The 26,885-nt window shown below is 46.9% G+C and overlaps 16 protein-coding genes across 16 annotated transcripts; 7 read left to right on the top strand and 9 right to left on the bottom strand.

The window, feature by feature from the left end:
• Nucleotides 1–957: 957 nt before the first annotated feature.
• On the top strand, nucleotides 958–1,626 carry MCYG_03757 (conserved hypothetical protein; the record flags this gene model as incomplete). The annotated part of the gene is made up of 1 exon (XM_002848205.1): nucleotides 958–1,626. One exon carries the CDS (start codon nucleotides 958–960, stop codon nucleotides 1,624–1,626), a length of 669 nt encoding a protein of 222 aa, XP_002848251.1.
• Nucleotides 1,627–2,309: 683 nt separating this feature from the next.
• MCYG_03756 (conserved hypothetical protein) lies at nucleotides 2,310–3,523 on the bottom strand (the record flags this gene model as incomplete). Its single annotated transcript, XM_002848204.1, has 3 exons — nucleotides 2,310–2,712; nucleotides 2,912–3,200; nucleotides 3,406–3,523. 3 exons carry the CDS (start codon nucleotides 3,521–3,523, stop codon nucleotides 2,310–2,312), a joined length of 810 nt encoding a protein of 269 aa, XP_002848250.1.
• Nucleotides 3,524–4,156: 633 nt separating this feature from the next.
• MCYG_03755 (conserved hypothetical protein) lies at nucleotides 4,157–4,834 on the bottom strand (the record flags this gene model as incomplete). The annotated part of the gene is made up of 1 exon (XM_002848203.1): nucleotides 4,157–4,834. The coding sequence occupies one exon, from the start codon at nucleotides 4,832–4,834 to the stop codon at nucleotides 4,157–4,159; it is 678 nt and encodes a 225-aa protein (XP_002848249.1).
• A 765-nt stretch (nucleotides 4,835–5,599) lies between these two features.
• Nucleotides 5,600–6,619, top strand: MCYG_03754 (IFN-inducible and antiviral protein; the record flags this gene model as incomplete). Its single annotated transcript, XM_002848202.1, has 1 exon — nucleotides 5,600–6,619. One exon carries the CDS (start codon nucleotides 5,600–5,602, stop codon nucleotides 6,617–6,619), a length of 1,020 nt encoding a protein of 339 aa, XP_002848248.1.
• Nucleotides 6,620–7,096: 477 nt separating this feature from the next.
• MCYG_03753 (elongation factor Tu) lies at nucleotides 7,097–8,727 on the bottom strand (the record flags this gene model as incomplete). Its single annotated transcript, XM_002848201.1, has 5 exons — nucleotides 7,097–7,275; nucleotides 7,339–8,018; nucleotides 8,079–8,341; nucleotides 8,411–8,439; nucleotides 8,507–8,727. The coding sequence occupies 5 exons, from the start codon at nucleotides 8,670–8,672 to the stop codon at nucleotides 7,097–7,099; spliced, it is 1,317 nt and encodes a 438-aa protein (XP_002848247.1).
• A 389-nt stretch (nucleotides 8,728–9,116) lies between these two features.
• On the bottom strand, nucleotides 9,117–9,854 carry MCYG_03752 (conserved hypothetical protein; the record flags this gene model as incomplete). The annotated part of the gene is made up of 1 exon (XM_002848200.1): nucleotides 9,117–9,854. One exon carries the CDS (start codon nucleotides 9,852–9,854, stop codon nucleotides 9,117–9,119), a length of 738 nt encoding a protein of 245 aa, XP_002848246.1.
• Nucleotides 9,855–10,259: 405 nt separating this feature from the next.
• On the top strand, nucleotides 10,260–11,995 carry MCYG_03751 (guanosine-diphosphatase; the record flags this gene model as incomplete). The annotated part of the gene is made up of 2 exons (XM_002848199.1): nucleotides 10,260–11,863; nucleotides 11,938–11,995. The coding sequence occupies 2 exons, from the start codon at nucleotides 10,260–10,262 to the stop codon at nucleotides 11,993–11,995; spliced, it is 1,662 nt and encodes a 553-aa protein (XP_002848245.1).
• Nucleotides 11,996–12,525: 530 nt separating this feature from the next.
• Nucleotides 12,526–13,300, bottom strand: MCYG_03750 (conserved hypothetical protein; the record flags this gene model as incomplete). Its single annotated transcript, XM_002848198.1, has 2 exons — nucleotides 12,526–12,696; nucleotides 12,767–13,300. 2 exons carry the CDS (start codon nucleotides 13,298–13,300, stop codon nucleotides 12,526–12,528), a joined length of 705 nt encoding a protein of 234 aa, XP_002848244.1.
• Nucleotides 13,301–14,370: 1,070 nt separating this feature from the next.
• Nucleotides 14,371–15,142, top strand: MCYG_03749 (translation initiation factor 4E; the record flags this gene model as incomplete). The annotated part of the gene is made up of 2 exons (XM_002848197.1): nucleotides 14,371–14,812; nucleotides 14,901–15,142. The coding sequence occupies 2 exons, from the start codon at nucleotides 14,371–14,373 to the stop codon at nucleotides 15,140–15,142; spliced, it is 684 nt and encodes a 227-aa protein (XP_002848243.1).
• Nucleotides 15,143–15,443: 301 nt separating this feature from the next.
• On the bottom strand, nucleotides 15,444–17,596 carry MCYG_03748 (arginine rich protein; the record flags this gene model as incomplete). The annotated part of the gene is made up of 3 exons (XM_002848196.1): nucleotides 15,444–16,273; nucleotides 16,350–17,331; nucleotides 17,393–17,596. The coding sequence occupies 3 exons, from the start codon at nucleotides 17,594–17,596 to the stop codon at nucleotides 15,444–15,446; spliced, it is 2,016 nt and encodes a 671-aa protein (XP_002848242.1).
• Nucleotides 17,597–17,991: 395 nt separating this feature from the next.
• Nucleotides 17,992–18,453, top strand: MCYG_03747 (NADH:ubiquinone oxidoreductase kD subunit; the record flags this gene model as incomplete). Its single annotated transcript, XM_002848195.1, has 2 exons — nucleotides 17,992–18,028; nucleotides 18,188–18,453. 2 exons carry the CDS (start codon nucleotides 17,992–17,994, stop codon nucleotides 18,451–18,453), a joined length of 303 nt encoding a protein of 100 aa, XP_002848241.1.
• Nucleotides 18,454–18,756: 303 nt separating this feature from the next.
• MCYG_03746 (conserved hypothetical protein) lies at nucleotides 18,757–19,798 on the bottom strand (the record flags this gene model as incomplete). Its single annotated transcript, XM_002848194.1, has 2 exons — nucleotides 18,757–19,681; nucleotides 19,737–19,798. The coding sequence occupies 2 exons, from the start codon at nucleotides 19,796–19,798 to the stop codon at nucleotides 18,757–18,759; spliced, it is 987 nt and encodes a 328-aa protein (XP_002848240.1).
• A 307-nt stretch (nucleotides 19,799–20,105) lies between these two features.
• MCYG_03745 (cation efflux family protein) lies at nucleotides 20,106–21,565 on the bottom strand (the record flags this gene model as incomplete). Its single annotated transcript, XM_002848193.1, has 2 exons — nucleotides 20,106–21,173; nucleotides 21,236–21,565. 2 exons carry the CDS (start codon nucleotides 21,563–21,565, stop codon nucleotides 20,106–20,108), a joined length of 1,398 nt encoding a protein of 465 aa, XP_002848239.1.
• A 298-nt stretch (nucleotides 21,566–21,863) lies between these two features.
• Nucleotides 21,864–24,330, top strand: MCYG_03744 (conserved hypothetical protein; the record flags this gene model as incomplete). Its single annotated transcript, XM_002848192.1, has 1 exon — nucleotides 21,864–24,330. One exon carries the CDS (start codon nucleotides 21,922–21,924, stop codon nucleotides 24,328–24,330), a length of 2,409 nt encoding a protein of 802 aa, XP_002848238.1.
• A 514-nt stretch (nucleotides 24,331–24,844) lies between these two features.
• MCYG_03743 (glycine cleavage system H protein) lies at nucleotides 24,845–25,646 on the bottom strand (the record flags this gene model as incomplete). The annotated part of the gene is made up of 3 exons (XM_002848191.1): nucleotides 24,845–25,164; nucleotides 25,329–25,391; nucleotides 25,514–25,646. 3 exons carry the CDS (start codon nucleotides 25,644–25,646, stop codon nucleotides 24,845–24,847), a joined length of 516 nt encoding a protein of 171 aa, XP_002848237.1.
• A 356-nt stretch (nucleotides 25,647–26,002) lies between these two features.
• MCYG_03742 (mitochondrial 37S ribosomal protein YmS16) lies at nucleotides 26,003–26,567 on the top strand (the record flags this gene model as incomplete). Its single annotated transcript, XM_002848190.1, has 3 exons — nucleotides 26,003–26,026; nucleotides 26,102–26,133; nucleotides 26,225–26,567. 3 exons carry the CDS (start codon nucleotides 26,003–26,005, stop codon nucleotides 26,565–26,567), a joined length of 399 nt encoding a protein of 132 aa, XP_002848236.1.
• Between the last annotated feature and the right edge of the window lie 318 nt (nucleotides 26,568–26,885).

Raw genomic sequence — 26,885 nt, 5'->3', positions numbered from 1 at the left:
ATAAAGGATATAATGAGATCCGTTCAGGAGAAGGATCTCAGCAGAGCTTTATATCCAGACAACTCCATCTCAGCCTTGGATCGAAAAATCCTTTGGCTGAACGATCGACAGCCAACCAAAGCCGGCTGCGGCGCATAAAGCTCATGCCATGAAGGTCCGTAATGACGTAAAAAAAAGCAAAGATAATGATACTTGAATCATTATCGTGAGAACAGAGAGGATGCCTACTCTTGCGGAACATCGCTCCGTGTCGTCGCCGTAGCCCCGTCTCCTGGAAGGAAGCCGCTGTGAGCCATGTGTGTCAGTATGGGCAATCTATTCGGAATTATGGGGAAGAATTCGTCCGCCCAGGGGATATCTAATCTAAGCAAACAGGAAGATTCGACCCGAACCCAATGTTCGAGTCATAGAACTAGTTAAGTTCATTCCAGACCAGCCGCATCCGAAGTCCCTGCATGGGAATCGCCGTTTTGCCAGGAACCTGGACATAACGAGAAGTTCCATGACCCCATAACGCCAATAACAAGCTTCGTTATTAAAAAGTAATGGAGATAATGTTATCTCCTTCCTAGTAAAGCTGGCTAATAGTGAAAACAGGTAAAGGAGCAAAGGAATTTCTCAAAAAAGAAGCTTTTGGCGCGGACAGAAGGTCGGAGATAGCGTCAGTATGACTAATACGTCCGTGGCTTCGTCCGTTCCGCTGATTAAGATTAAAGTCCCGCCGCAAAAAAGTCTGTGCACTTATCTTGCAATAGTTTAAGTCTTCGTAAGTGTCTGCCTAAAGTACAAGGGTTAGAGGAGTTCAGGATGGACGTCCTCCGTGTGATCCAACAGGATCCGATGGATGTCTCGCCGTGGGCAAGGAACAATTCCGTATGCTATCCTTCTGGATACCTTATATAGGAACTACAAGAGAAAGATTTACATCCGACAGCCATCGCCTACACGACGAGAACGATGGCTATCACCGAGGTTGCGATTCTGAAACTCAGGCCAGTGGCCCTAACAGCCTCCAACAAGCCCAATGAGACGACTACTGCCTTTCTCCGGAATGCCAAACAGAGTATGGAATCCTACACTGGTTTTCCATTCTACATCTTCACCCAATTAGAAGATCCCGCTCACGTTTACATTGTGGGCAACTGGGAAACCCTGGCTCAACATTACGATGATTGGATTCCATCCGACGCGAACCAAGGCCTGCTGGAGAGCGGCAAAGACCTATTTGATATCGCGGGACTGGCACACCTCGATATTGATCAGCAGGAACTTGGAATCCCGTCAGATGCACCAGTGGTCTCACTTGGATGGTTCTATATGCTTCCCGGCCAGAGAGAAGCGTTTGTCAAGGCCTGGGAGGGAAACGTTCCCTATCTGAAAGAACTTACTGCGCCATATATAGTCCGAAGCGGCTGGCGTATTGACGGGGAGAGAAAGGTCGAGGGCAAGGAAGCGGTTGCTGCGGAAGGAGAGCCCGAGTTTGAAGAGTTTATCGCTTTCACGGGCTGGCGGGATGTCGGCCATAATGAATCGTATGCACAGTCGGAAGGATTCAGCCAATACCAGCAGCTTCTTGGCTATGCCACCAAGGTTGAAACGAAGCGCCTTATAAAGCTGGATCTATAATGATAAACAACCAGGATGTTGAAAAGTTTTTCAAATTATGGAAAATAGCAGTACACGCTCAAATGCCAAGTGATAAATTCCTATATATATTATAACCCCTTATCGCCCGTTCAAAGTAAAGCATCATTCAACTGCAACAAGGGTTACTTGGCTTCAGTCAGATAGAAGCATACACCCGCTCAACAATATCGATGGAAGTTTGCTCGTCCAGGATTGCCCCAAAACTGAGAGTAGTTGTAAGCATATAGTAGCAAAGACTAAAAATAATAATAAAGGAACAGAACGAGGGACGGACAACTACATACCCAAAGCAATGGATATTCCTGACCAGTTCTTCACTTATCCTTTGTAGGCCTGGAGGATCCAACTGGTAGAACTTGGGGTGATCGCTGATAAGTCGCCATGCTTGTACCGGTGTAATTTCTCCGTCTAGATTAAGCGCCCCTGCGAGCTCAAACAACCTCTCCAGTTCGCTAGCCGGTATCTCCCACGTAGATTGGTTTTGCAGGACTGGCGGGCTTCCAACAAGAAGCGGCGCTTGGAGAGTAAGCGCGTGGCCCGAGAAACCTTCCTTCCCAAGCATACGGTGACGCAAACAGCAACGCTCAAGGCTATGATACAAGTTAGCTGAAGGCCGTATCTTCATAATGATTTGGGGGAATAAATGGCTGGGGGCGATAATATTACAATAAAACAAAATCAACAGCAACCTGGGTCGAATCAAAGTGGTATGGATGAGGCTGTATAACTTGCTGCTGGTAGTATCCCTGGACACCTGAACCGTTCTTTGGCCGTATTTGAAGCTCGCTGTTAAAGTCCTCTGGCCGAGGCTCATCAGCCCCAATCTGATTCGTAGTTGGCGACGATATGAAGAATTCCGCTGCCTTATGCAGGACCTTTTGCGTAAGCGTCACCCCAAACCCTTCTGGGTACACTGGAGGGATCTTATCAGGCCCTTCGTCAAGGGAAACTTGCAGTCTCTGGCCAAATCCGGGTTCACCAACCACCGTGACAGTGGCCAGGCGATCTCGCGGTTTGGTCTGCGGAAGCGGGATGCCATGCGCAATCATAATTTCTCGAAGGAGGCTGTTTTCCGATGTCAATCGGTTGGTATCACTGGAAACGGATTCTCTCTCGTCTCTAAGGCGCAGTAACTCTTGTTCAAGAGATTTTATATATTTTTCCTTCCGTTCGCGATGGTTGCTGTAGCCAAAAAAAAAAAAAAAAAAAATCGTCTCAGATGGAGTTACAAATCAAGAGGGTCATATGTTGAAGTAGAATATACCCACCGCTGGGCTCTCCTGACTTGATCCCGCCGTCTTTCGTGCGCTGCTTTGGCCTTAGCGGCGCTCTCGTCAACGACAACTGAATCTGAAGTACAACCTTAGCACATAAACCGGATATAACAAAGGAACAGTAGCATGGCGAGAAGACTCGAATTCCTCCACTGCTACGGCGCATCTTGGGTGATTTCGACATTTCGGACGGGAAATATATAGCTAGTATATACATCCCTGAAACAGCCAGATGCCACAATTCACCTCTCACCAACCCCCTTTCAAACACAAATCTATCTTGGGATGTATAAGAAGATCTCCATGCTTGTTCCATAAGGGGGGGGAGGACGGCGAATAGGGCGCCACAAACAGCCTGTCAAAGACAAGAACGCGAGAGGAATCTCCATCACCAAGACGAGATAGCGGTAGGGAAAAAAGGGGGGGCAACTTATGCACCTGGATTCCAAATGCGCGAGTTTTGGCAAATACTTCTGCGACTTACCCGGTGGTTCTTTGGAATCATTCTTCAGAAACGGAAGTTTCTTTTTCGACCGCTGCCAAAGCGTCTCGAGGGTATCGCCGAACGGGTCAGCACGCGATTGGAGACCAGCGTCCGACATCTTCAAGGCGTTGGGGGTCCTTCAGTCGCTGTCTCGTCTTCGGATGGCCAGCTTGATCTCCTTTATTTATACGGAGTACTCCGTATTTATTCCTGGAACTAGACCGGTGACGCTTGAAGCTGAGGTTGAAAGTTGCTCTCGCTATGTGGAAAACCCTAACACAAATTTATGCGTCTATAGTGGCGAGCTAATATTTATTTGGTTACTTTTGATATCGCTGGATGGCAGCGCTTGGGAGGGCCTTCGATGGAGCCAGAAGCACCAAGTCTTGGTCATCCTGAAACCAGAGTCAGGGGGGCCCATTAATTCAACTGCTGCCATCACAACAACCATCAACACCAGGATACTGGTTACATAGTAGGTACAGCAAGATCAACAACACCCAGAGAAACTTCCGTGATGTGCATACATCGTCCCCAACTAGCATGAAGGATTCATGCACGCCGGGAGCCACCGTGGCATGGGCAGGCAGATCTCAAAGACGAAGAAGTCAATCCCTCCCCCCCATAACCAACTACATAAATATGAAATATACAGGACTTGCAAGCGACTGGATGGACTAATTATAGACCATGTCAGCTCGATCTAAGCTGGGCAAAAGCTCTCAATTTCGTGCAACAACGGGAATCCTGGTCACCAATGGCTGCGGCCCTTTGCAAAATATGCAGTCAACTTGCCAACCGGACTACCAACTGGGAACGCCCACCGATAACGCTCCATGAAGGACTGTATATCTCTGTCCATCTCTGCAGATATGGCCTGCCGCTGGGTGAGAGCCTCCATCTCCTCTTCGGCCACTTCGATTTCTCGCTGTAATTCAACTTCGCCAACCCAGTGGCCAAAGTCGGTTCTGTCCAGCACTACCTCGAATCCCTCGTCAAACTTCCAAGTATCGCGATATGTCGTATACCGTGCCATCACCTCCAAACCGGCTTCTCTCACATCGCTGCCATTCTTTTCCGTGGGCAAATACTTCACTCCATGCACGAGTCGCCGGACTAGCCTTAAGATCTCACTCGGCTCAGAGAGCTCCTCAAATCGGGAATTAATGTAGGTCGAATTTGAATGGTCTGCTCGCACTTTGGCTTGCCAAATGCCGTTTCGTCGCCGCACCCAGACCCCATTCGTTGATAGCTGCCGTCGATAGTCGAAATACAGATCTTCAAAGGTACTCTGACCTACATTTTCTACCTGATGGAATGATGGCGAACCCTTGTTAAAACGAAATATATCTTTCGATTTTGGTCCGCAGCAAAATTTTCGCTCGACCTCGATCACTGAGCGGAGACTCAGAACGGCCGTTGCGCGCATTTTTTTTATGTTCGTAGCTGACACACTGGGACACTCTTCCCAGTAAAAGCGAAGATATCCGTCTTTGAGGTGACTAACCAAATCAATATGAAAGATCAATGTCAGGTAAGGCAGGATAGAGGAGCAGGCAGTGAAAGCAGGGTGGGAGTGGAAAAGCTCTTCATCTATAAACAAAGAACCATGACGCGGCTCTTTGATGCCTCAGCCCGTTCTCCAAGCAGGTCTTGCCACGGCATTCCTACTGCTGGATACACATTTTATATTTGCTAGAAGAAAGCTGTTGACACCGATATGTGACTAACAGAATACAACAATGGCTCTAATATCTATTACTATCATTCATTGCGCTTAATGAAAGTGCATCATTCTTTATTATTCCATTTGCTCTAGTACCTATACTTTGATCTACCTCTCCGTGACATCAACGCCTAGACCAGTATACCCAGCTTTCCTTCCTTTAATGCCGCCGCCTAGCAGGGATCTAGAACGGGTTTGCTTCATTGATAAAGGCCATTGCGGCCTGATGGAAACCGCACCAGTTTCATTATGGTGTCTTTCAAGATGATTTCATACATTCTGTTATTAGAAACATCAAGACATCTACAACATATTTGTGAGGTGAACTGAGTGCTATATATGCTTTGCTCTACCCAGGAATACCCCAGTGAAATATCCATTTGGAGGTTTTTAAGAGACATTCAGATCATATCCTTCTTTATCCATTACGCCAATATCTCCAATTTAAAACAGGAGAAATTCCCCAAGATGCCTCTATTCAGGAGCTCTCCTGACCCCCCGATGCAAAATTCTCAACACATTACCATCTATCTTGCGATTGTCGTTCTCATTCTGACTTACGTATTACTTTCCCGGGGATTGGGGCCGGCCAGAAAACCACCAGTATCGGTGAATTACCATTTCACCCGACAATGCAACAAGTCCTGTGGGTTTTGCTTCCATACTGCTACTACATCATTCAAGCTGTCAACAGAAAAGGCCAAAAGCGGCCTTTCCCGCCTCAAAGATGCCGGGATGCGAAAAATCAACTTTGCAGGAGGAGAGCCTTTCATGTATCCCAAATTCCTTGGGCCTATGGTTCAATTTTGCAAGGAAGAGCTACGTCTGGAGTCAGTCTCCATAGTTACTAATGGCAGCCTGGTGAAACGGGACTTTCTCAAACAGTATGGGCATTTCATCGACATTCTCGCCGTTTCATATGACTCCTTCAACGAGCAAACTAACATCGACATTGGCCGCGGGAAGGGAGACCAAGTGCCGCAGCTGTTTCGCATTGCAGAGTGGTGCCAGGAATACGGCATCAAGTTCAAACTGAACACCGTTGTATGCAACCTCAACCATCTAGAAGATATGAATGCAACCATCGAACGGTTACGGCCCTTCAGATGGAAATGCTTTCAGGTTCTCCTAGTCCGGGGAGAAAATGATTCTGACCAAACATTGAGAGACGTGCGGAAATTTCAAATCACAGATGAACAGTACCAAGCATTTTGTCGTAGGCATGAACACCAGCCATCATTTGTTGCGGAACCAAACAACCTTATGGCTAAGTCTTATTTGATTTTGGATGAATATATGCGGTTCCTTGATAGGGACGGCCGAAAACCATCGTCATCCATTCTTGATGTTGATGTGTTCACTGCTTTGAGCCAAGTATTCTGGGATGAGGAGAGCTTCAAAAAGCGTGGTGGAATTTACGACTGGAGCAGAGAAACTACTACTCAATCGGCTTGTGGGTCTGGAAACAATAAGGATCTAGCATGGTAAAACTTCCTATGTAATAATGGACAAGAATGCTGCTAAAACTGCCAGCCGATGCTGTAGGTCAGTCAGGAAATTGTAATTTTGAATACTTCGTACTGGAGTTTTTATCATTTATACAATGTTATGATATGCCGAAGCAAGTAGAAACTCATAGGCTGAATGGTGAAGATTGAACTGGTGAATTGAGCATACAGTCCAAGAATAGAGTCGAGAGAGCCTATGTATATATCTTGTTGTTACATGAAAGGGCAGGGAAATAGAGAGCAGCGATAATTTTAGCCGCTCCCAAATAAAAAACAGAAACCCCCAAAACTTCATAGACACAGACTCCGTTTGTTCGTTCCCAGGATCCCCCGCTTACAGATGTGATGTGGACGATATTAACAAAAGGGATGATTATAGAAATACATGACAAGAATTCTTTCAGGCAGAATGGATAACATGGGGTCAACAATAACTCCGTCTGAGGCGTTTAGTCGTTTAGAGGACACGGGTGATCAAACCTGTGGCAACAGTTCGGCCACCCTCACGGATGTTGAATCGCTGACCAGCCTCAGCCGCAATTGGGTGGAGGGTCTTGCAAATCATCTCGACATTGTCACCAGGCATGGCCTTCTTGTCTTGATCCTCTCCAGGCCAGCTGAAAGATGCGGCTTCGTCTGCGGTAAAGTATACGAGTTAGTGATGAAACAAAGTGGATGGTAGAAAAAGGGTTTACATACCGGCAGTACGGATGAACATCTGTGGGCGGTACTTGTGGGTGAATCCGTTGGAACGGCCACCCTCAGCCTCGGTCAGAACATAAAGGGAGACCATGAAGTCAGTATGAGCCTTGGTCGATCCGGGAGCAGCAACAACCATTCCACGTCTCAAGTCCTCACGCTTGACACCTCGGAGAAGTAGACCGGAGTTGTCACCAGCTCGGGATTCGTCACAAGACTTCTTGAAGGTTTCAATGTCGGTGACCTTCGTCTTGATGGGTGTATTAGATCCACCCACAATTTCGACATCGGAGTCCTTCTTGAGGATACCACGCTCGACACGACCGGAGACGACAGTACCACGACCAGAGATGGAGAAAACTTCCTCAATGGACATAAGGAAAGGCTTATCAGTGGCACGCTCAGGGGTGGGAATCCAGGTGTCCACAGCGTTCAATAGCTCATCGATCTTCTCAACACCCAATTCTGGTCGTCGAGATTCAAGGGCGCAGAGAGCAGAGCCAAAAATGATTGGGGTCTCCTCACCCTCGAAACCATAGTGGCTGAGCAGCTCACGCATCTCTAGCTCGACAAGTTCCAACATCTCTGGGTCCTCAACAGCGTCGACCTTGTTAACGAAAACGACGAGCTTCTGAACACCGACCTGGCGGGCAAGGAGCAGATGCTCTCTGGTTTGAGGCCTAGAGAAATGTTAGAATATCCAAATTCTTCCACGGCATGTAGGTTTCGCAATCATTTACATTTGTCCGTCAGAAGCAGCTACAACGACAACGGCTCCATCCATACTCGCAGCACCAGTAATCATGTTCTTGATGTAATCAGCATGCCCGGGACAGTCGACATGGGCATAGTGTCTCTTTTCGGTCTGGTATTCGATGTGAGCCGAGGAGATGGTGATACCACGCTTTCGCTCTTCGGGAGCCTTATCGATGGATCCGTAGTCAAGGAAGTTGGCGAATCCCTTCTCGGACTGACGTTTTGTGATGGCAGCAGTCAAGGTAGTCTGTGAACGTGGTCAGTTTTCCACACGAATTGACCGGTAGTTCCGCAGGAGGTTCAATGCAATTCGAACCTTTCCGTGATCAACATGTCCAATGGTACCTATACCAAGCATCAGAATTCTGTCCAGCATAGCCAATTGGACGAAGTTAGTAGCGCGTTAACTTACCAATGTTTACATGAGGCTTGTTACGTTCGAAAGCAGCAGCCATTCCTCGAACAGACATTCTGTTGTGAGAGAGGACATATTGGACTGGATTGACAGCGGATGGCCTCTTAGCGGCGAGCTTGCTGGTCCGTAACAGGACATTAAGGGATCTCTGTAAGGTAGACATTGTGGCAACTCTCCTGGAGAAGGAATTGTGATATGGAAGACAGCTTTTTCTACTCCTTTGTCCGTTCTGCTTTTTTTAACCAGAGAAATTCGTAGCAAAAAATCTGAAAGCTCAAGAGAAAAAAAGTTTGTGGTTGCCAGGAACCTGCTTAGTAATATAGATCATGTGACTAATATCAGGAATTAAGAAAAATGAAATGAAGATGAAGAGCATAGCTTTAGTATATATAGATGGGTTGGTTATATAAGTAGTTAGCTAGAATGGGGGATGTTTAGGGTTGGTTGGCACCGCTGCATTATTTTGGGACGGAGAACCCTGGTGTGGGCGTCGATATAAGTAGTACATCAGTCCGCACTTCATGGACGTGTAGAACAACCTTGGGGGAAATATAGAACAAATAATATAATACACAATGGGTGGTAGGCTATCTCTTAAGGCTCTTGCCTAAGTCTTCTTCTTGTCCAGAACATATTCCATATGCTCCATGATCTTGCCTCTCCTAGGCTTCACCTCTGTAACTCCGATTTCAAATAGCTTATCTTCGATGGCAGCCAAAAGTCGTTGTGCCTCATCTGGAGTGGCTCTTCTCTTCCGCCGCTTCTTCGTTAAAATCAAGGATACCCTCTTGCCCTTGCCCAAAAAGGTCTCCAGTTGACTTAGGCGGTGCTGGAGGTCATGAGGGTCAATTGCCCAGTTTAGCTCTATCTGCTTTATTTGATTGGTTGTCGGTTTTGTCTTGGATGCTCGGCTCCTCTCTTTTACACTCTTATCGTAATCTGTCTTATTCACGATCTTGCATATCGCAGGCTGACCTTCTGATTCCGCTCGAACTTGAATCAGGTAGTTTTGAGACCGATCAAACATAGTTAGAGCGGATTTGAGAGGCATTGGTTCCCCTAACTGTCCATTCTCTTGGACCACCACCACTATTCCACTGGGTATGCTTTCATCTTTCGCTGGGGAAGATCGAGAAGGGGAAGGTGCAGCAGTAGCGGCAGCTGGAGGAGGATAATGCGGGCGTTGTGAGAACCGTAGAACAGAAGTAGACTGATAATATCTTAATTGTCGTGTAGGGAGCCCGTGGAGCTGTTTTGTAGCTTGGGTTGCTGGTGATTCAATGGAGGCAATGAAGGTGCAACGCAGCGCCTGCGCGGCTGAGAAAAGAGGTCGTAAACAGGTCATTGGCCGTCAATAGATAATCCTCGGGCTAAGAGACGGGATCTTGTCTGTTCCCATATAGCTCTTGTCCTTTTGGTTAAGACGCTGGTCTGCAAAATATAATAATGACTTGCTCTTGTTTGTTGTTTAAAAGTTGGAATAAAAATAACTCCAATGCCAAGAATCCGCCGTCTTGGCACTTGAGCCTTGTTAAGACGGGAAATTTTTTGGATTTGACTTCATTTTTCATATGGTTTTTAGGGGGCTCAGGAGGCAAATAATAAAAAAATATCTTCTCTCCTTTTTCCTGCTTCTCTGCATTTGTTTTTCGCAAAAGCTAAAGTGCCGGAGTCGACTGGACCTCACCTTCGTTTTGTATCCTGTCGGTCCATCTCGACAAAGTTTCTCTGTTCCTTCCAGCGCCTTCGTATGTCCGCAGCTTCTGGAGGCAGATCTCACCGTGCAACTTCATCAACGGTAGATTCGGATTTGAGTCTACATCGGAGAGCCTCGTCTGCCTCCAAACCAACCGGATCCAGCTTTGATATTGAAAGCAGCTCGTCAGAACCCATGAAGGGTTCTCCCGCTATCGCCCCAATGACACAAAGCCAGAGGTCACGATACCTGAAGACAGGTGGAATCCTTGCATTTATATTGTTCATAATATTTGTGCTCACCCCTTCATCACGGACGCCACAACTTCCCGTTGCTGGACCAGACTCGTCTATGAAATGCACGAAACCTCACGACTCCTCCAAACCCCTCATCCAATATGCCTTAATGATCGATGCTGGTAGTACGGGATCGAGAATCCATGTCTATCGTTTTAACAATTGTGGCCCAACTCCGGCACTGGAGAGTGAAGAGTTCAAGATGACCGAGAAGAAAGAGGGCGGTTCCGGACTCAGTTCGTACCGTGAAGATGCTGAAGGTGCAGCCAAGAGTCTTGACCCTCTGATGGAGGTTGCCATGAAGACTGTTCCGGAAGAATACAGGTCTTGCTCCCCTATTGCCGTCAAGGCTACGGCTGGGCTACGAATGCTTGGTAAGGAGATGAGTGACAATATCCTAAAGGCCGTCAGAACACGCCTGGAAACCGTCTATCCATTCCCAGTTGTCTCGGAAGCACAAGGCGGGGTAGAAATCATGGAAGGTAAGGATGAAGGTGTCTACGCCTGGATCACGACAAACTATCTGCTTGGAAACATTGGTTCTCCAGAAGAAACCCCAACGGCTGCAATCTTTGACCTGGGAGGTGGTTCTACCCAGATCGTTTTCCAGCCAACCTACAAAGGGAAGGGACCAGATGGCCTTCCTGAAAAGATGCCCGAGGGTGATCACAAGTATGCCCTCAAGTTCGGTGGCAGAGACTTCATTCTCTACCAACACTCCCATCTTGGTTACGGTTTGATGGCTGCTAGGGCGGCTATCCATCGCCACCTTATTGAAACCAAGCACGAGCTAAGCCCCAACGACAAGGGTTGGCTTAAGCAGAAGGTGGTGAACCCATGCATTGTCCCTGGAATGTCTCGCAACGTCACTGTTGCTCTCAGTGATGGCCATGCTCTGGGTAAGGAAGTCGAGGTACTCATGGTTGGCCCCAAGGACCCCTCAGCCGCCCAATGTCGAAATATTGCCGAAAAAATTCTCAAAAAGGACGCAGAATGCAACTTATCTCCGTGCTCATTCAATGGGATCCATCAACCCTCTCTCCGCAAGACTTTTTCCAAAGAGGACGTTTTTATCTTCTCTTATTTCTACGACCGCACTTCTCCATTGGGAATGCCCGAATCATTTACCCTACATGACCTTCATGAGCTAACCTCGACCGTCTGCGGCGGCGAGGCTAGTTGGGGTGTTTTCCAGACCAACAGCACCGCTATGGAGGAGCTAACTAGCCGTCCTGAGTATTGCCTGGACCTTAATTTCATGCTCGCCCTCTTGCATACTGGATATGAAATGCCTCTGCATAGAGAAGTCAAGACGGCAAAGAAGATTGATGGAAACGAGCTTGGATGGTGCCTAGGTGCAAGGTTAGTAGTTAAACCTTTTTCTCTTAACCCTTACGTTCTATAAATGTCGCCGTGCTAACTCACTTCTTCGACAGTCTTCCACTTCTCAGCAAGAACTCCGGATGGGAATGCCGCGTCAAACAAATCTCTTAAACAATGAGAGAAATAGACTATAGATCTTCCGGTTTCAAGATTTTTATAAATATGTTTTTTGTAATGAAGAAAAAATAATTGGATGAAACAAGCTGCGATGCTATGATACCAAAGGGGCTAATATTGTTGATGAGTTTTTCGTACCCTTCCCGTATGCATTTCTTCTTTTTCTCTTGGGGTTAGGTGGGTATTGGTTGCTACGTCCGGTTTCTTTCTTTCTTCTACATCAATGCTCACTATATTTTTACACTAGTTTGCTATGTATTTAGTAGTAGCTAGAATGATATATTTCCTCACTTTTCTATACTGGCCTTTATCATTCATGTCTTGATTGCTAAGAACGAATGTAAACACCGTTCGAAAGCCCAAAAAATACTTCTAGGTTTGTCTGTATCGGTCTACCGCAGGTGAAACATAGGAGGGAAATATTAAAAATTCAGGCTAATAAATAATACACGAGGCAAGTAACGAGTGAATTTCATCCTGGGTATATATGTAACGAATGGAATCATTTCTGGTCTGGCTGCGGATCAAGAGTCTACCTCTTCAATATTCGGTTTTCTGGGAACAGATTTCTTTCCCATAAGTTTGTCAATAATATTTTTCTCCTGTTTTGTGTTCTTTTCGGCGCAGTCACCACTTTCTGAGCCTTCACTAATATGATCATCTTCCCCTTCTTGAAGCACGCCCAAACCAAGGTTCTAACATAAGAGTTAGTAAACATTATCTCTACTAGGACGATTAGAAGGAGAAAGAAATATAAAACTTTACCATTTCAATATATTGACCCTTCCCTTTATCTGCGTTGTCTACTTCAAGGGTCATCGTCTTTCCAGCTGCAATTTCTCGCTCAAGATCTTCATTCGCGGCTTTCAGAGACGGTATAAAACTTGCAAGCCTAGCACGTAGGGCGGAATTGTTTGGAATATTGGCAGAAGGCCTTGAAGGTATGTGAATCGTTTGGTTATGCATCTGTTCATCATCGTCAGATGGCTCTTCATCCGAACTCTCATATTCGGACTCAGAATCCGAGTCCCCCGAAGAAGCAGATGGTGATGTTGGATCCGAGTCTGATAACTCGGGCGAAGAGCCCTCAGAAGCTATCTCCGAACGAGTTGCTAGTTCGGGCTCTTTGGTAGCTGAGTTGACGTCTGAATTTCTGTGATCGCTATTTGATTCACTCAATTGGCTCTCATTACGGAGAGCCCATGTGCCAGTTTCTAGTCTCGACCGCTTTGAAGAAGAGCATAAGCCTTGATCAGGCCCTATCCGCCTCTTCGACGGTGACTGCGGTACGTCGGCCATTTTATTAAAACAACAAGATGAGGGTATGAATAGAGGCCCAGTAGCGCAACAGTACCAAAACAAGAGAATCCTTAATCTGCAAGGAAATACTTCTTGTCCTATTTCGATTCCCTGAAGTATGCCTAAGCCATTCTTCCAACATATAACAGTAACAGAGAAGTTTGTATCAACCCGGCTCCCTAAGATGGAAAAAATCCAAAAGAATGACAAGAGAGATAAAAATATTTCGGACCTTCTGAGAACAGGGTGGTCGCTAAAGGGTATATTAAATGTAGCTATCAATATACGTGAATCCGATATCAATTTCTCATCGTGTAGTTGTTTCTTTTGAAATATTCAGCGCGCCGTTACATAATCTACACGTGACGTCACCAAACGCCAACGACAAAAAAGCAATTAAGAGAAAACGACCGGAAAAGCGACAACGACAGCGAGGGCGCCAACGCCAAATCATCATTGAGATATACGACGCAGAGTTTGCGGGGGCCGTCGGTTCAGTTTCGAATATGTTTCGCCCTTGCGGATGCTCCAACCAAACCCTGAGAAACCCGCTAGTTCAAGCTCCAGCCTTGTTGACAGGTGATACACCAGCTATGAGCCAATGAGCCAATGAGCCAACGCACCTATGTGCTCCAGATGTCACTTATTCATGCAAGAACTGCGCAACAAGCAACAAGTGGCCAGGAACCAGAAACCCTGTCAAGAGTGCAGAGAGGACAACGGAGGGTGTCAACGGCCGTGATTCGTCTGGTGTTGCTTTGTTGGAGGGCCTCAAGATCGAACATGGGTTTCAGTCCTTTGACTACACTGCATATCCCTGCCCTTTAACTGGCACAAGGCAGGGGTTTTTATTGATGTCCCTTGGGGGAAACATGTGCATTTTAGGCGCCGTCGACGACCGGGCCCCGCTTCAATGGAGCTCTTAACTGGGAAGAATGCTCAAATACTCTGTACTGAGCGCTGGTTCTTTTCTTTTCTTTATATAAAGGGAGTCCTTATAAAGCCATTGTTTTCTTCCCCTTTTGTCTATCAGTCTTGTTGCCGAGAGATTATCCATCTCCAAAGCAAATATGACACTTCAACCTCCCAAGTTTACCGTCTTGGAATCGGTGACAGAAGACGAGTGTCAAACTCTTAACCCAACCCGCAAAACACTTCATCAGAATATCATAGGGAAACTGAGACCTTTGCCCTTCCAGTACCGCTGGGCTGTATGGCACGAGAAACACTCCGAGTCTGCCAATTATGGCAATAGATTATACCCTCTTCATGACGACGTTGCTGACATCGCGACCTTTTACCGGATATACAACAATTATCCTTGGGACAAGATCAAAGTTCGCGACACGGTGCACATCTTCCGAAGGGAAACGAAGCCCATATGGGAAGACCCACAGAATTTGAAAGGGGGATGCTGGACATTTCGAGTTCCCAAGTCTAAGAGCCAGGCGTTTTTCCATGAAGTGGCCATCCTCTGTATGGCCAATGAATTCCAGGCTGCTGTACAATCTGGTATGATCTACATCTCTTTGGCTTCTCCCATAGATACCTAGATACCCTGAGACAGTGAATATAGTAACCCACTAACTGTCATATCTAGAGCATGATCATGTGCTCGGTGTCTCAACATCGGCTAGATTCAATTCCAACTTAATTTCTATCTGGAATAAACAGGGATCCAATCCAAAAGCCATCAAGGCGCTGGAAGACATTATACTGCAACGCCTCTCGCCCGAGCTACGACCAACTGCTGAAAAGTCTTACTTCTACAAACGCCACGATGAACATGACGGGTACCAAAGTGCAGTTGAAGCATCATTAAGCTCTTCCTCCAATGCTTAAACCTAGCGGAAGCTTATCAATTATTACCGGCTGATAAGGCGATGGAAAAAGAATATAAGTGAATGATAAGCGGTTGGAGCAAGTGTTTTGTTTCCCCTTACCTGTTTCTATATATACTACTCTTATGTTCTGTTCCTTTTTATCATGCATCATATATGGAGTTTGTTTGATTAATTAATTTATTCTTATAAGATTTGCAAGGTGCTCAAACTATCCTAACCAAATTTCCAGCGCCCCTACCAATTGTGTAGAATTCAACCATGCCCACATCATTTCATAACTCCATATCAATGCAGAGTAATTAGTATAATTTATTATGGTGTATCTTGGTCAAGCCATAATAATGCTTAACGGCTCCCATCTCGATGTCTGCTTCTCCTGTCATCCCTATCAACACTTGTTCCCCGGGATTCCTTTCCAGGGGCTCCAGGAACATATCGGTCAATATCTGGAAGCCTGTCTCTCTCCCTATCCCTATCCCTATCTCGACTCCGATCCCAATCCCTATCTCTGTCACGATCACGGTCTCTATCTCTGTCTCTGTCTCTGTCCCGCACCCGATCTCTGTCTCTATCTCTGTCTGGTGACCTCGCTCGCCGTTTTGGCGACCGGCTTCGCGTTGAAGTTGGAGGAACATAACGATCAATATCTCCCCCTGCATTTCTTGACGTAGACCTAGCTCGACGGCTTGGGGAGCGTGACCTTTCCCTCTCCCGGTATCTCCGGTGAACTGTTGATCGTGATCGTGAGCGGGACGGGGATTTGGACCTCCGTAGCGGCCGATGTGACGGTGCTCTAGAGCGAGACCTTGAACGGGCACTAGGGCGATAGCTGCGATACTCACCTCTGCTCTCACGTTCACGGTCACGGTCACGCTCTCTTTCTCTTTCTCGCTCCCTCTCTCGATCCCGGTCCCGATCCCTGTCTCTATCACGCTCTCTTTCTCTATCTCTTTCCCTGTCTCGATCATGAGGCCGGTATTTATCCCTATCGTCTTTTCCTCTGCTTCTGCTCCGGCTTCGGCTACGACGTCGAGACCTAGCACGGACGGAACGGTCGTCCCGGTCTCGCCTGTCTCTCTCTCCTGGTCGGTATATGTCAAAGTCGCGGGGACGTCTTTCCGAGTCTCTCCTATCAGAGTCTGCATCTCGATATCTGTCGTTATGCCTTGAAGACCTCCTTGTTCTAGTTCTGCTTCGGGACCTACTGCGGTCACGTCTGCGACTACGGCTGCGTCGACTTTCACGGTCTTCAGTCTTTGGTCTGGCAGGCTCCTGAGAAGAAAGGGACGGATCTGCTTTTGATTTCGAGGGCACGCTCCGGGTGGTGGTAGCAGGCTGCAGCGCCTGACCATTTTCTAGAGCTTCTGCCTGTTCGAAATCAAACTCTGGCTTTTGTCGCGATTTGGCAGCAAGCTCCTTTCCTTCCTTTAATAATAGCTCAAGGGCCGCATCTTCCAGTGCCTTCTCATCCACGGGAGGGGCAGAAGGCTTATGGAGCCTGGATGTATCTCGGGGTGTACCGCTACCATCCCTTCCACGGTCAAGGTCTGATCGTCTGCTCTTATCTCTGTCGTAGTCACGCTCCCTTTCTCGATCTCTTTCACGGTATCGTTCTTTCTCCTCTCTTCTCCTTCGTTCGTAACGTTCGTCCCGTTCCCGTTCTCGCCGTTCCTCTCGTAGCCTATCCTCCTCGCGCTGCTTTTCCCTTTCCAGTCGCCGCTTTTCCTCTCGTTCTTCTCGTCTCTTTCTGTCCTCCTCCTCTCTTTTCTTTCGTAACTCGCGTTGCCTCTGTTTCTCTTCGGCTTCTGCCTTCTTTTTCTCTTCCTGCGCTTTTCTTTCTACCTCTAGCTCCTTCTGTCTAATCTTCTCGCGTTCTTCTCTTTTGGCTTGAACAAGCTTCTCGTACTCCGCATCTGTAGTAAGCCCCTTGGCTATTTCTGCATTAGCCGCATCTTCACCAACGTCCTGAGCTCGAATTTTGCGAAGAGAAGCTAATATATCATCAATATGATTAGATATTATCGCGTCAACTGCTTCTTCTATTCCAGAATGTAGGTCGCTGCGGTCAACGGCTCCAGAGATAAGTGTTGCAGCCTTTCCTCGCTCACGAGACAATAAGGATGGGTCACGCTCAATCTCAGACTCGGCCATTTCAATTAATGACGCCGTAAATGAGTTCTTAGCGTCCTATAAATTAAAGCAATTAGCAAGGGCCTCTTGAGCGACGTAGTGAATCAAATAAACGTACACTGTCGTTGAACTTAGCCCAAACTTCTTTTCGGACCGCATCGAAACCTCCTTTCTTCTTAAAAGAATATAGCAGGTTGTCAATCGCTGTCCGCTGGGCTGTCGATATTGGCAGCTCCGATAATTTGAACTTTTTGCGACGCAGGCTCTCCATGCTTGAGCCAACGCGCTTCACGCCAGCCATGTCAGCATCTAGTTCAGCCATCATCATCTAGCATGCCGGAGTCTTAGTATGATGTTATTAATACCCCCAACAACCTCAGCCCATACGGTCCTGGAGAAAAAACAGCATAATAGCTTGATCGCTGGATCTGTACCCAGGCGGACCTTGGGCATCCATAATTGATATGCGGATAAACTTAAATCCATACCCGCCGCGAACGTCCCGACGTAAGGAAATCAACATCCAACAGCGACGACATCGACGGTCAAAACGGAAGAAATCAAACATATATCGGCGTTGCTCTTCCCTGAAATGCTCTATTGACAATATCCGGTTGAAAGCAAAGCACTCACGTCAGTTTCAGACCTAATTGTTGCGTGAACAGGCTTCGCCGCCGCCTATTTCTTCACCAGCAAACCAATCCGATACATCGCATCATGCCAGTCCATAAAGTGCTCTTCTGGAGCGGCTTCGGTTTGTGCTCCCTGTTTCCCTCTCGAATACCAAATCAATTGCCATTTTATAGTCCACTCTACCTCTATCCGTATACCAATGGCGCTCGTTCTCATTCCAACCTATATACCCCAGGCAAACTAGTTTTTACGTGTATTATATCTAACATATTCTCTATAGGCGTTGCCGTCCGACTATGGCAGCTCGGAATTGAAATGCGCCCATTCTTCAACAAGGAATCCTTATGGGTCTACCCCCTCTTCGCTACTGTTGGTGGAAGCTTTGGATACTGGCTAGAAGGTGTGGAGGGCCGACAATTGAAGATGCTTGCGGAGAGGAAACAAATACTCCTCGAAAAGAGGCAAAGAAGGGCCGAGAGAGATGCAGCTGAACCTGTTGGACTCGATAAAGCTGAACAGGGAGGGATTCTAGCCAGTACTTCCTGAAATGGAATCCCGATTCGGATACGATAATTGTGCGAGCAGCCCCAAAACCAGTATAGACAAGTGGATATATTGAGTGAAGGAATGGAGGGTTGCTCAATCTCGCTTTTAGAAGAGAATAGAATGAGAAGCTATTAAAATTGTACTTATACCAGTATCCTATTTTGTTTCATCTCCCTACCGTTTGCCACAATTAACTCCAAGGAGTCCGCATCTAGACATCATTTATTGGATTAAATCCTTATTGGGACAGGTACAAAGGTAAAGATGCATAAAAGTCACGTCTTGCCTGCTTTGAATGATTGGTCACATTTTTGTCAGTTCAATAGCCTTTAATATTCCCCGAATAGATCGGTTCGTAAAAGACTTGCGCCGATATTGATACTTCAACAGCAGGTCCACGACCTCAGGGCTCGGTCGCTGGCGGGCAATCGTCTCCAAAATTTGCTTCCGTTCCTCCTCTGTGGCACCCGTCACAGATATACTCCGTGGAAGATCAAAGGTCCATGTCTTCCGAGCCCCCCAGTTTAAGATTTCTCCTGCCAGACGGCAGCATCCTTCCGGGCAATTGCATTCCATAAACTTCAGTTCAAGATTGGATATGAGCAGTCGCTGACGAAGAAACGTCAAGGTACGACCAAATAGATAGTCTTGCATACTCTTGATATCCTGGGCATGGGGGAGTATCGGCACTGTATTTCGACCAACATTGCTGTCTCCAGCGGTATATATCCTGGCTCCAAGAATACGCGCCCGGTGTTTCAAGAAATTTCTCGCCAGCTTATCTATCTCTTTACAGTTCTGCTTGTCCTGCCGTTTTAACGCAATACTCCCAGCAAGCAGGTCATCGCAAAACGGGCCACTGAGGTACTGAAAATCGCGGTGGTGGAAGACGACCTCAATGCTGTGCATATGCTTCAGATGGTCTCTCACGCGTGGGTATTCGTTTGATATGTCCAAAAGGACGTCTGGATGTAGGATGGAAAAGGTATTCTCGGCGTAGAAGACTAAAGAGACTTCTTTATACACTTTCTTGCAGGCCAAAAACAACGCCATATTAGGGGCCTGATGTGTGTAGAGCCTTCTTTGGTCGTGTATATAATGAAAGGAGACGAAGGGACGAACAAAGATCTTTCCTGGAACAACGGAATAGCGGTAGATTTCTTTGCGAACATGCTGGGGTAAGCGGAAGAAGTAAGTCTTCTGAGGGACCAAAGGCTCAGGTATCGGGCTATAATAATTCACTTAGTCGATAGGTAGTGAGAAAAGAGTAAGACGGGACATACATTGCATCTTCAGTGGTGTTTTCTTGTCCGGTATGGATACTTCCTTCATCCGCTATAGACATGTCGCTACCAGTGTTTATACTGGCAGCAACCACAGGCTTGAGAGACGACAGCATGTTTTGGCACTTGGTATCTAATGGTTCAAAAAGGGGGTAACCTGGAGAAAAATAGCCACAAGAAGAATTGGTAGGTTCCTTTTTATTTCCTTTTCATTAAGATTTTTTTAAGAAACCTGGGTGATTCGTTTATGGTAATGGAAGTTTCCAGTGTAATGGTCATGGTTGCTAGGAGACCGTAGATTTGAGTGTTACTCTGCGGATATCCCACTGTTGGGGAGTATATAATAAGATCATTAACAAAAGGACGAAGTCATGTCGAAGCAACAGTGAACTGTAAAGAAACCTCCCATTTCTGCACTCCTGTGCCATATTCGCCTCCAAGCCGGTGTTTGATCATATTGACTATCCGTTCTCTGAGTAGGGTGACCGCTTCCTCTGACCCGACCACTCTAAGCTTGATATTAGCCATACACAAGCCATAGTGTACCTGCCAGAAGCGAGCTTCCTCGACGTCTGTGACTGATGGGTGTGCCGCAATGTCCTTCATGACAGCAGAAACACCAGGCCCTGCATATGACATCAGCAGCATCGAGCCTAGATTCACTACTAGCCGAATCCCTAGGGCACACATAGAGAACGCAAGAGTAAAAGAAATAATGGGATCTAGGAAAGTGTAGAAGGACATTGATAGCAAAGGAAGTAACAGAAGAAGCGAGGAACATGATAGAGTGAGAAAATGAGCGGGGTTGCTGAGTAGGGAGGGTAGCGATTGTATATAGGTTACGCGCATTGCTTTGCCAATACGCCCATGGTTTTTGAGCCCAATGGCAGAAATTAGGGTAGCGCCAATTGAAAGGAGTGCTGTTATATCCACGCTGCCAGGAGTCACCCAGTCATGTTCATCGTGAGGGTGTGCATGGTGGGAGCCTCCAAGGACATGCTGCACCGTATGGGAAATCAGATCACCTCCCATGAAGAAGAGTAAAACGGATAAGGCAAACCCAGCAACAACTTCTGCCCGTTCTAATCCAAATGGATGCCGGATACTAGATCGTTTCCAGACCTCGAAATTCCCAAGAATATCAACCACAACGCATAGCATTGCCCCGAGAGAGTCGAAAAGCATCAAATGAGAGAGGCCAGTCATGGCCATGGAACCATGAGCGCTCCATAATGTGTATCCTGCCACTGCCATATGGCATAAACTCCACCAGAACCGAGCCTTTTGGTCTCTGGACATGCTCTTGCGGTATTCTTTAAACGTTGGGATTGGCAGCGAATTTGGAAGAGCCAAGGGTGCCCTTGGAGGTGGTTCAAGGAATATCTGGTGAGATACGCTGCTGTGTTTGTATTTGTGCCCACGGCGCTGTCCGACGTTCTATCATAGCCACGAACGTTAGCATAATTCCCCGAATTTCCGCTAAGAAAGGATATGTATACCGATTTCAGAACCGGCGTTTTTGCTAAAGTTGTGGGTTTAAAATTAAAAGGGCTCGGGACATCCAGACTCGGCCGCCTATAAGAATTCCAAGATGCATCTATTGGTACAAATTGGTAAGCATTAATACCTCTAGCGGCCAATGGCGAGAAGAAGATACCTGAAGATCCTGAGGAGGGAAAGGTGTCTGTCAATGGTGAAAGTGATGCTGGATCAAGAGAACCTTGTTGCTGATATCCCATTGAGATGTTTTCAGCAGGAGAAGCCAGGTTGTTATCTGGCGGCGGAGTGGGTGTCCGGGGAGGGAGTGGAATGGGGAGACCTGAGGCCATGATGGCCACTACAGAACGAGTTGCCAGAGGGTATTAGTCAAGGAAGTTAGCAAATGAACCGCCGTTCCTAACTAAAAAGAATTATCTATTTGCGAACTGTGGGGGGAATGGATATGCTGCAGTCATCACAAATTCATTGAGTGATGACTTGTATTCGAGCCTCATGGATGATGTTGATCTTATCTCTCTTTTGCCGCTTGGCGATCTCCGCGCGGCTATTTCTCCGCGCCAGCCTCAAACGGCCAACATCACCAAAACAAATTGCGAAGAGGCCAACAGAAGCTCTGAGGAGGGAGTGGGACATGGATTTTAGACTTGAACGACAGGCTGGCTGAGCTTCCCGGCCGTCATCCTCCATGGACGGACGTCGTGGTGTCTTTATCTTCATCCTCCTCTTCTTCCTCTTCACTGCCCCTAATCCTCACCCACCGTCCTCAGTGTCAATACGCGATTACAAACGCCGACTAGCAGACGAAGAGCGTGCTCTTGCTTCGCTGAACTCCTCGAGTTATGGTGATTTGGATCCTCTAACTGGTCGATGGCTTCCCCTTGCTGGCCTGAGAGACACGGACGGCTATGCATGGAGCTTACTCCCGTCTGTCCAAGAGAAGGCCAGGAAGCAGCTACAGGTAGCACTCGAAGCTTCAGGTATCCCAGATACAGTAACTTTGAAGACGAATATTACCGGTCTCTCCCTCCCGGTTTATCATAATGTCTCGGGCAAGGTTCGTGGTGAATGGGTTCACGCCGGGGAGACAGAGAAGCTGAGCCGTCCAAAGCTCAACCTCACCACCATAATTACTGAGCATGAGTATTTCACTCGGGAATATGGCCATAATGTTACTGCTCCCAATGGCCATATCATTCTGAATTTACATGAAGGCCAAGGCCATACCCTCGGGGGCGGTAACAGAGATGGCAGTGGCGCCAAGGAGATTAAGGTAGAGATGCTTTTACGCAGCGACAAGTCCCTTGGAGAGAGTTGGACCATTCCTCTATATGGTGTGCATTTCCCAGCATCAGGAGGAATCATTCTTACTACAGCAAGTGAGAAGTATGCTGGTCTCGCAGTAATACCACACTTAGCTCTATCGAACGACGCTTTCGAGCTCTCTCGTGAGCTGCTTAATAACTCCCTCACGGCAGCGCTTTCGGATAAATACAATCACCTCAATACCTTTCTACCTTGGTCATCTCTCTCTCAGGCAACGCACCCCGCCTCTTTCCCCTCCCCCAATTGCGAATATGTCATGTATCTACAACAACATGCTCTTATGTCTCGCGGTAAAACTATCCCAGGCTCTGTTATAGAAAGTATCGAACAGGAGCTCAGGTTCCCTACGGGGGCACCTATTCCAAATCCACCTGCACTGGTGTTATCAGGTCTTATATTTTCCCCGGACTGTGGTTTCGTCCTTGAAACCAAAGCATCGCCGGAATATCCTCCTACAGACGAGCTATACCTGGTTGGGTTAAAACAAGAAGAATACAGCAAATATACCGGGCGCTTTATAGCAATCATCGCCGGCGTACTCGCCTCACAGATATTGTTATTAATGAAGCAGATGAAAGAATCCTCGACACCATCAACCAGAAGCCGAGTAAGCTTTTACACTATTGCCATGATGTCTATGGGAGATGCGTTGTTTATGTCCTTTATGCTTCTAGAACTTTACTCAGAGACATCGTTTTTGTTACTTACCGCCACGTCATTCCTCACATTTTTCGGTGTGAGCTTTCTGGGCATGAAGTTCCAAATTGAGATATGGCTGGTACAAGCTCCGGAGCGAAGAGAACAGCAGCAGCGGCGGCGGCAACAAACTGCTGAAACTCAACCCACCCATGAAACTCTTCCATTACCTGTAACGACACCTCGACCCACTGACACTGGCGCAACGCCCGTTATCCTCCCTCCGGACCAGGATGAAAATCCCAGAACAGTGAATTCTACACCTTCAGATCAAAGCGACGACACAGCTAATGCGGGTGCAATGTACTCACGTTTCTACTTTCTCCTTTTCAGTTTACTGTTTTTCTCGTCATGGGCGCTGTTCTGGCCCAATCGCCTCCGAACTATATACACAAACACTTTGTCATTCATTTATCTCTCGTTCTGGACGCCGCAGATTTACCGAAACATAATGCGGAACTGCCGCAAGGCGCTTAGATGGGAGTTTGTCGCTGGGCAAAGTTTCCTCCGTCTCTTTCCATTCTTATATTTCTACTTTATACCCCAGAACGTCTTACTTATCCGGGCTGATGGGATCACAACTCTTTTACTCACATCTTGGATATGGATCCAAATTTGGAGCCTTGTGAGTCAGGATATACTTGGGCCACGTTTTTTTGTTCCTAAAAGTTGGGTACCGCCCGCCTACGATTACCATCCGATCTTACGAGACACATCTGCCTCCGGTTCTGCTGATGATCTGGAGGCTGGAGATACCTTACCAATTTCATCACTCCGTGCTGAGCAGAGTGAACCTTCTCCAACGTCAAGAGACGAAGTTAAGGAGGTGGACACTCGCCAAGATAGGAGGGATTTTAGTTGTGCTATATGTATGCAGGATATCAATGTGCCAGTCATTGCAGGAGACGGTAATAGCACTGGGGCTGGTGTGGCATCAGGTGCAACGCACCTATTCAGTCGCCGTGCCTATATGGTAACACCTTGCCGCCATATCTTCCACTCCCAGTGTCTGGAAACGTGGATGCGGCTGAGACTGCAATGCCCTATCTGCCGAGAATCAATACCACCAATTTGACAAATTGGTTGGGTTTCCACGTTCCCTGTACTATATATATAATGTGTCATCTGTACACTGAGCCTTCAATAGATAGAAACAAACTTTTTTGGTATTTTACACCTGATACTTTTGAAAAGGTCCAGGTTGCCCACTGGTGTAAAATAATCTGCGATATTATAATTTGCTCTGGGTATAGTGATTTGAGCTGAAGCTGCTGGACCTTTTGTATCTGTTGAAGAGTATATACACGGCCTAATAATATAAAAAATCGAATAGGAATGGTGACTGCAAACCATATATCAACCCGTCAAACAACCGAACAGTCCTCTTTCGTTTTTAGTACATCTCTCTTGATTCTGGCAAGCATTCGCATACAAAGCCAGCTAAGGTTAGATCTAAAGCATTCAGCCGTCTAGAAGCACAAAGTAAAAGGTACAAGAAGATCCATTAACAGGATCAGTAACTAATCGAATAAAAGAACACAGGGAATCACGGAAGGACTTCTGAGGAACAGGTCAAAGCCATCACTAGTTTAATCGGTGTTCTCCAATGAGGCCTTGTATGCCTCGGCGTCCATCAATTCGTTCAGTTCACTAGAATCGGTAATTTCAATCTTAGCGAACCATCCATCTCCCTCGGGCGAGTCGTTGACGGTCTTGGGCTTCTCCTCTAGCACCGTGTTGACCTCGATCACCTTTCCGGTTGCAGGGGACATGATATCTGAGGCAGACTTGACGGACTCAACAGCACCGATGGTGTCACCAGAAGCTACCTCATCCTTCACGGCGGGTAATTCAACGTAAACAACATCTCCTAGAGCCTTGGCAGCATAATCGGTGATACCAATGGTAGCTACCACGCAAGTTGACGAATAATGTTAGCTAGCGATTCTTCCCATCATACTCTGATTCTTGCGGCACCGGTTGAACGATTCGGCATGATCCCAATGGGAGCTCGAGTAGGCCTTTAGGGCCCTGCGATAGGGAAAACAGAAAGGAATAGATATCAGTATATACCGGTCTTGCCATCAGCAGCCACATCTATCCATTCGTGCTGTTTGGTGTACTTCTTCGCTTGAACTGTTCAAATTGGCAACAGAATAACCGTCAGTCAATGTCCTATAGCTCTGTATAGCTGTAATCGAGCCCAATGCAGCATATAACCATGTAAAGCACTCATCTGGCTCTCCAATTGTACGTACGCAATGAGCTCTGAGAGAATGCCCGTCTGACGTTTGGTTGAGCGGCGTAGCGGAGAGCGGAGGAAGCTCGGAACCGGGGAACGCTGAGGGCGCTTCGGAGAGGAGCAACAAATCGGACAGCGGAGGCAGCCATTGCGGACAATGCTAACGTGTAGCACAGCTTCAACGTCGAGAATAAATATGCTAGAATAAGAGATCGAAGTTGATGTTTGGAGGTTGTTTGTGTGGCGGGGAGGACGGAAAACGAGTTCGGTGAAGCTTCGGGAAAATGGGAGGAAAGCAAAAAGTACAGCGTATTCAGATTACGCGGATACAAGGCCTGTAAACACGTGAATATGCCTGGGTATCTTGTGTCATTGGTCAGTCTTGTATTAATTGTTACCATATCAGTACGAGAAAGTGAAAACTCGGAGTTTCATTGCTTTGCAGCTTTCAAACGTCGAAAAAACATATTGATATCAATAGCGAAGACAATCAGACAAAGTCGCGATGTTGTACGAATTAGTTGCAATTGTACGTATATCTCCGCCTACTAGTTCCGCCGAAGTTGAGAATTGTTGAACCAAGCTGCTAATTGCTCTCTCACAGGTCCGTCAGGGCAGTCTTCAAGAAGTTAAAGAGTAGGTCGAAACGGGTTCCAGTTTATCCTGATATACATGGATATATATAAAATCTTGTTGCGTGCCAGGTTGTCTAACTGCGAGTAAACAGTATTGCTCGCACTCTTGGCCTCCAAGTTATTCGGTCCGGCGGTGTTGTGCGCGGATACACCAATTGGGGACCCTTTACCCTCCCACGACCTACCACGAAGCATCAAGTCAAGAACAGTGTAGGCCATCATTTTATTATGCGTTTCGATGCCTCTGCCCCTGTACAAAAGGAAATGCGACGAACACTCGGTCTCGACCCTCGAATGATACGATATTCTGTTGTCAAATTGGGCTCTACTCTCAGGGAAATAAAGGATACGCCTGGTAGAATCGAATGGAACGACACAAAGATACAAGAAGAGACTTTTGGAAACGAATACAGGCCCTCGCCATTGACTAGATGAGTGACTGATCAAGGAGGGGGGGGGGGGGGGGGGGGGGGTTTATGAAGGGATAATGGAAAGGCAACTAACTGCCTTGCATCGCATTTTACTTTTCTTTGCCATGGTATTGACGGAGTTCTGTACACTATCTTTTTTTTTTTTTGCAAGAGTAGAGTGGGAATATTTGCATGTATAATACTTGGATTTATGGCATACGGCTGGGATATATTTACTGTTTGAGTGCCTGCCATGCATACCCAAAGTTACGAATGGAGGTCCTACTGATATTCTCCAACTACGGACTATATGAAAATCTTGGAACGATATTATTAGATTTTT

This window comes from Microsporum canis, genomic scaffold (genome assembly GCF_000151145.1).
Source record: "Microsporum canis CBS 113480 supercont1.3 genomic scaffold, whole genome shotgun sequence".
Classification (NCBI taxonomy): Eukaryota; Fungi; Ascomycota; class Eurotiomycetes; order Onygenales; family Arthrodermataceae; genus Microsporum; species Microsporum canis.
This window is presented reverse-complemented; position numbering and strand designations above follow the sequence as displayed.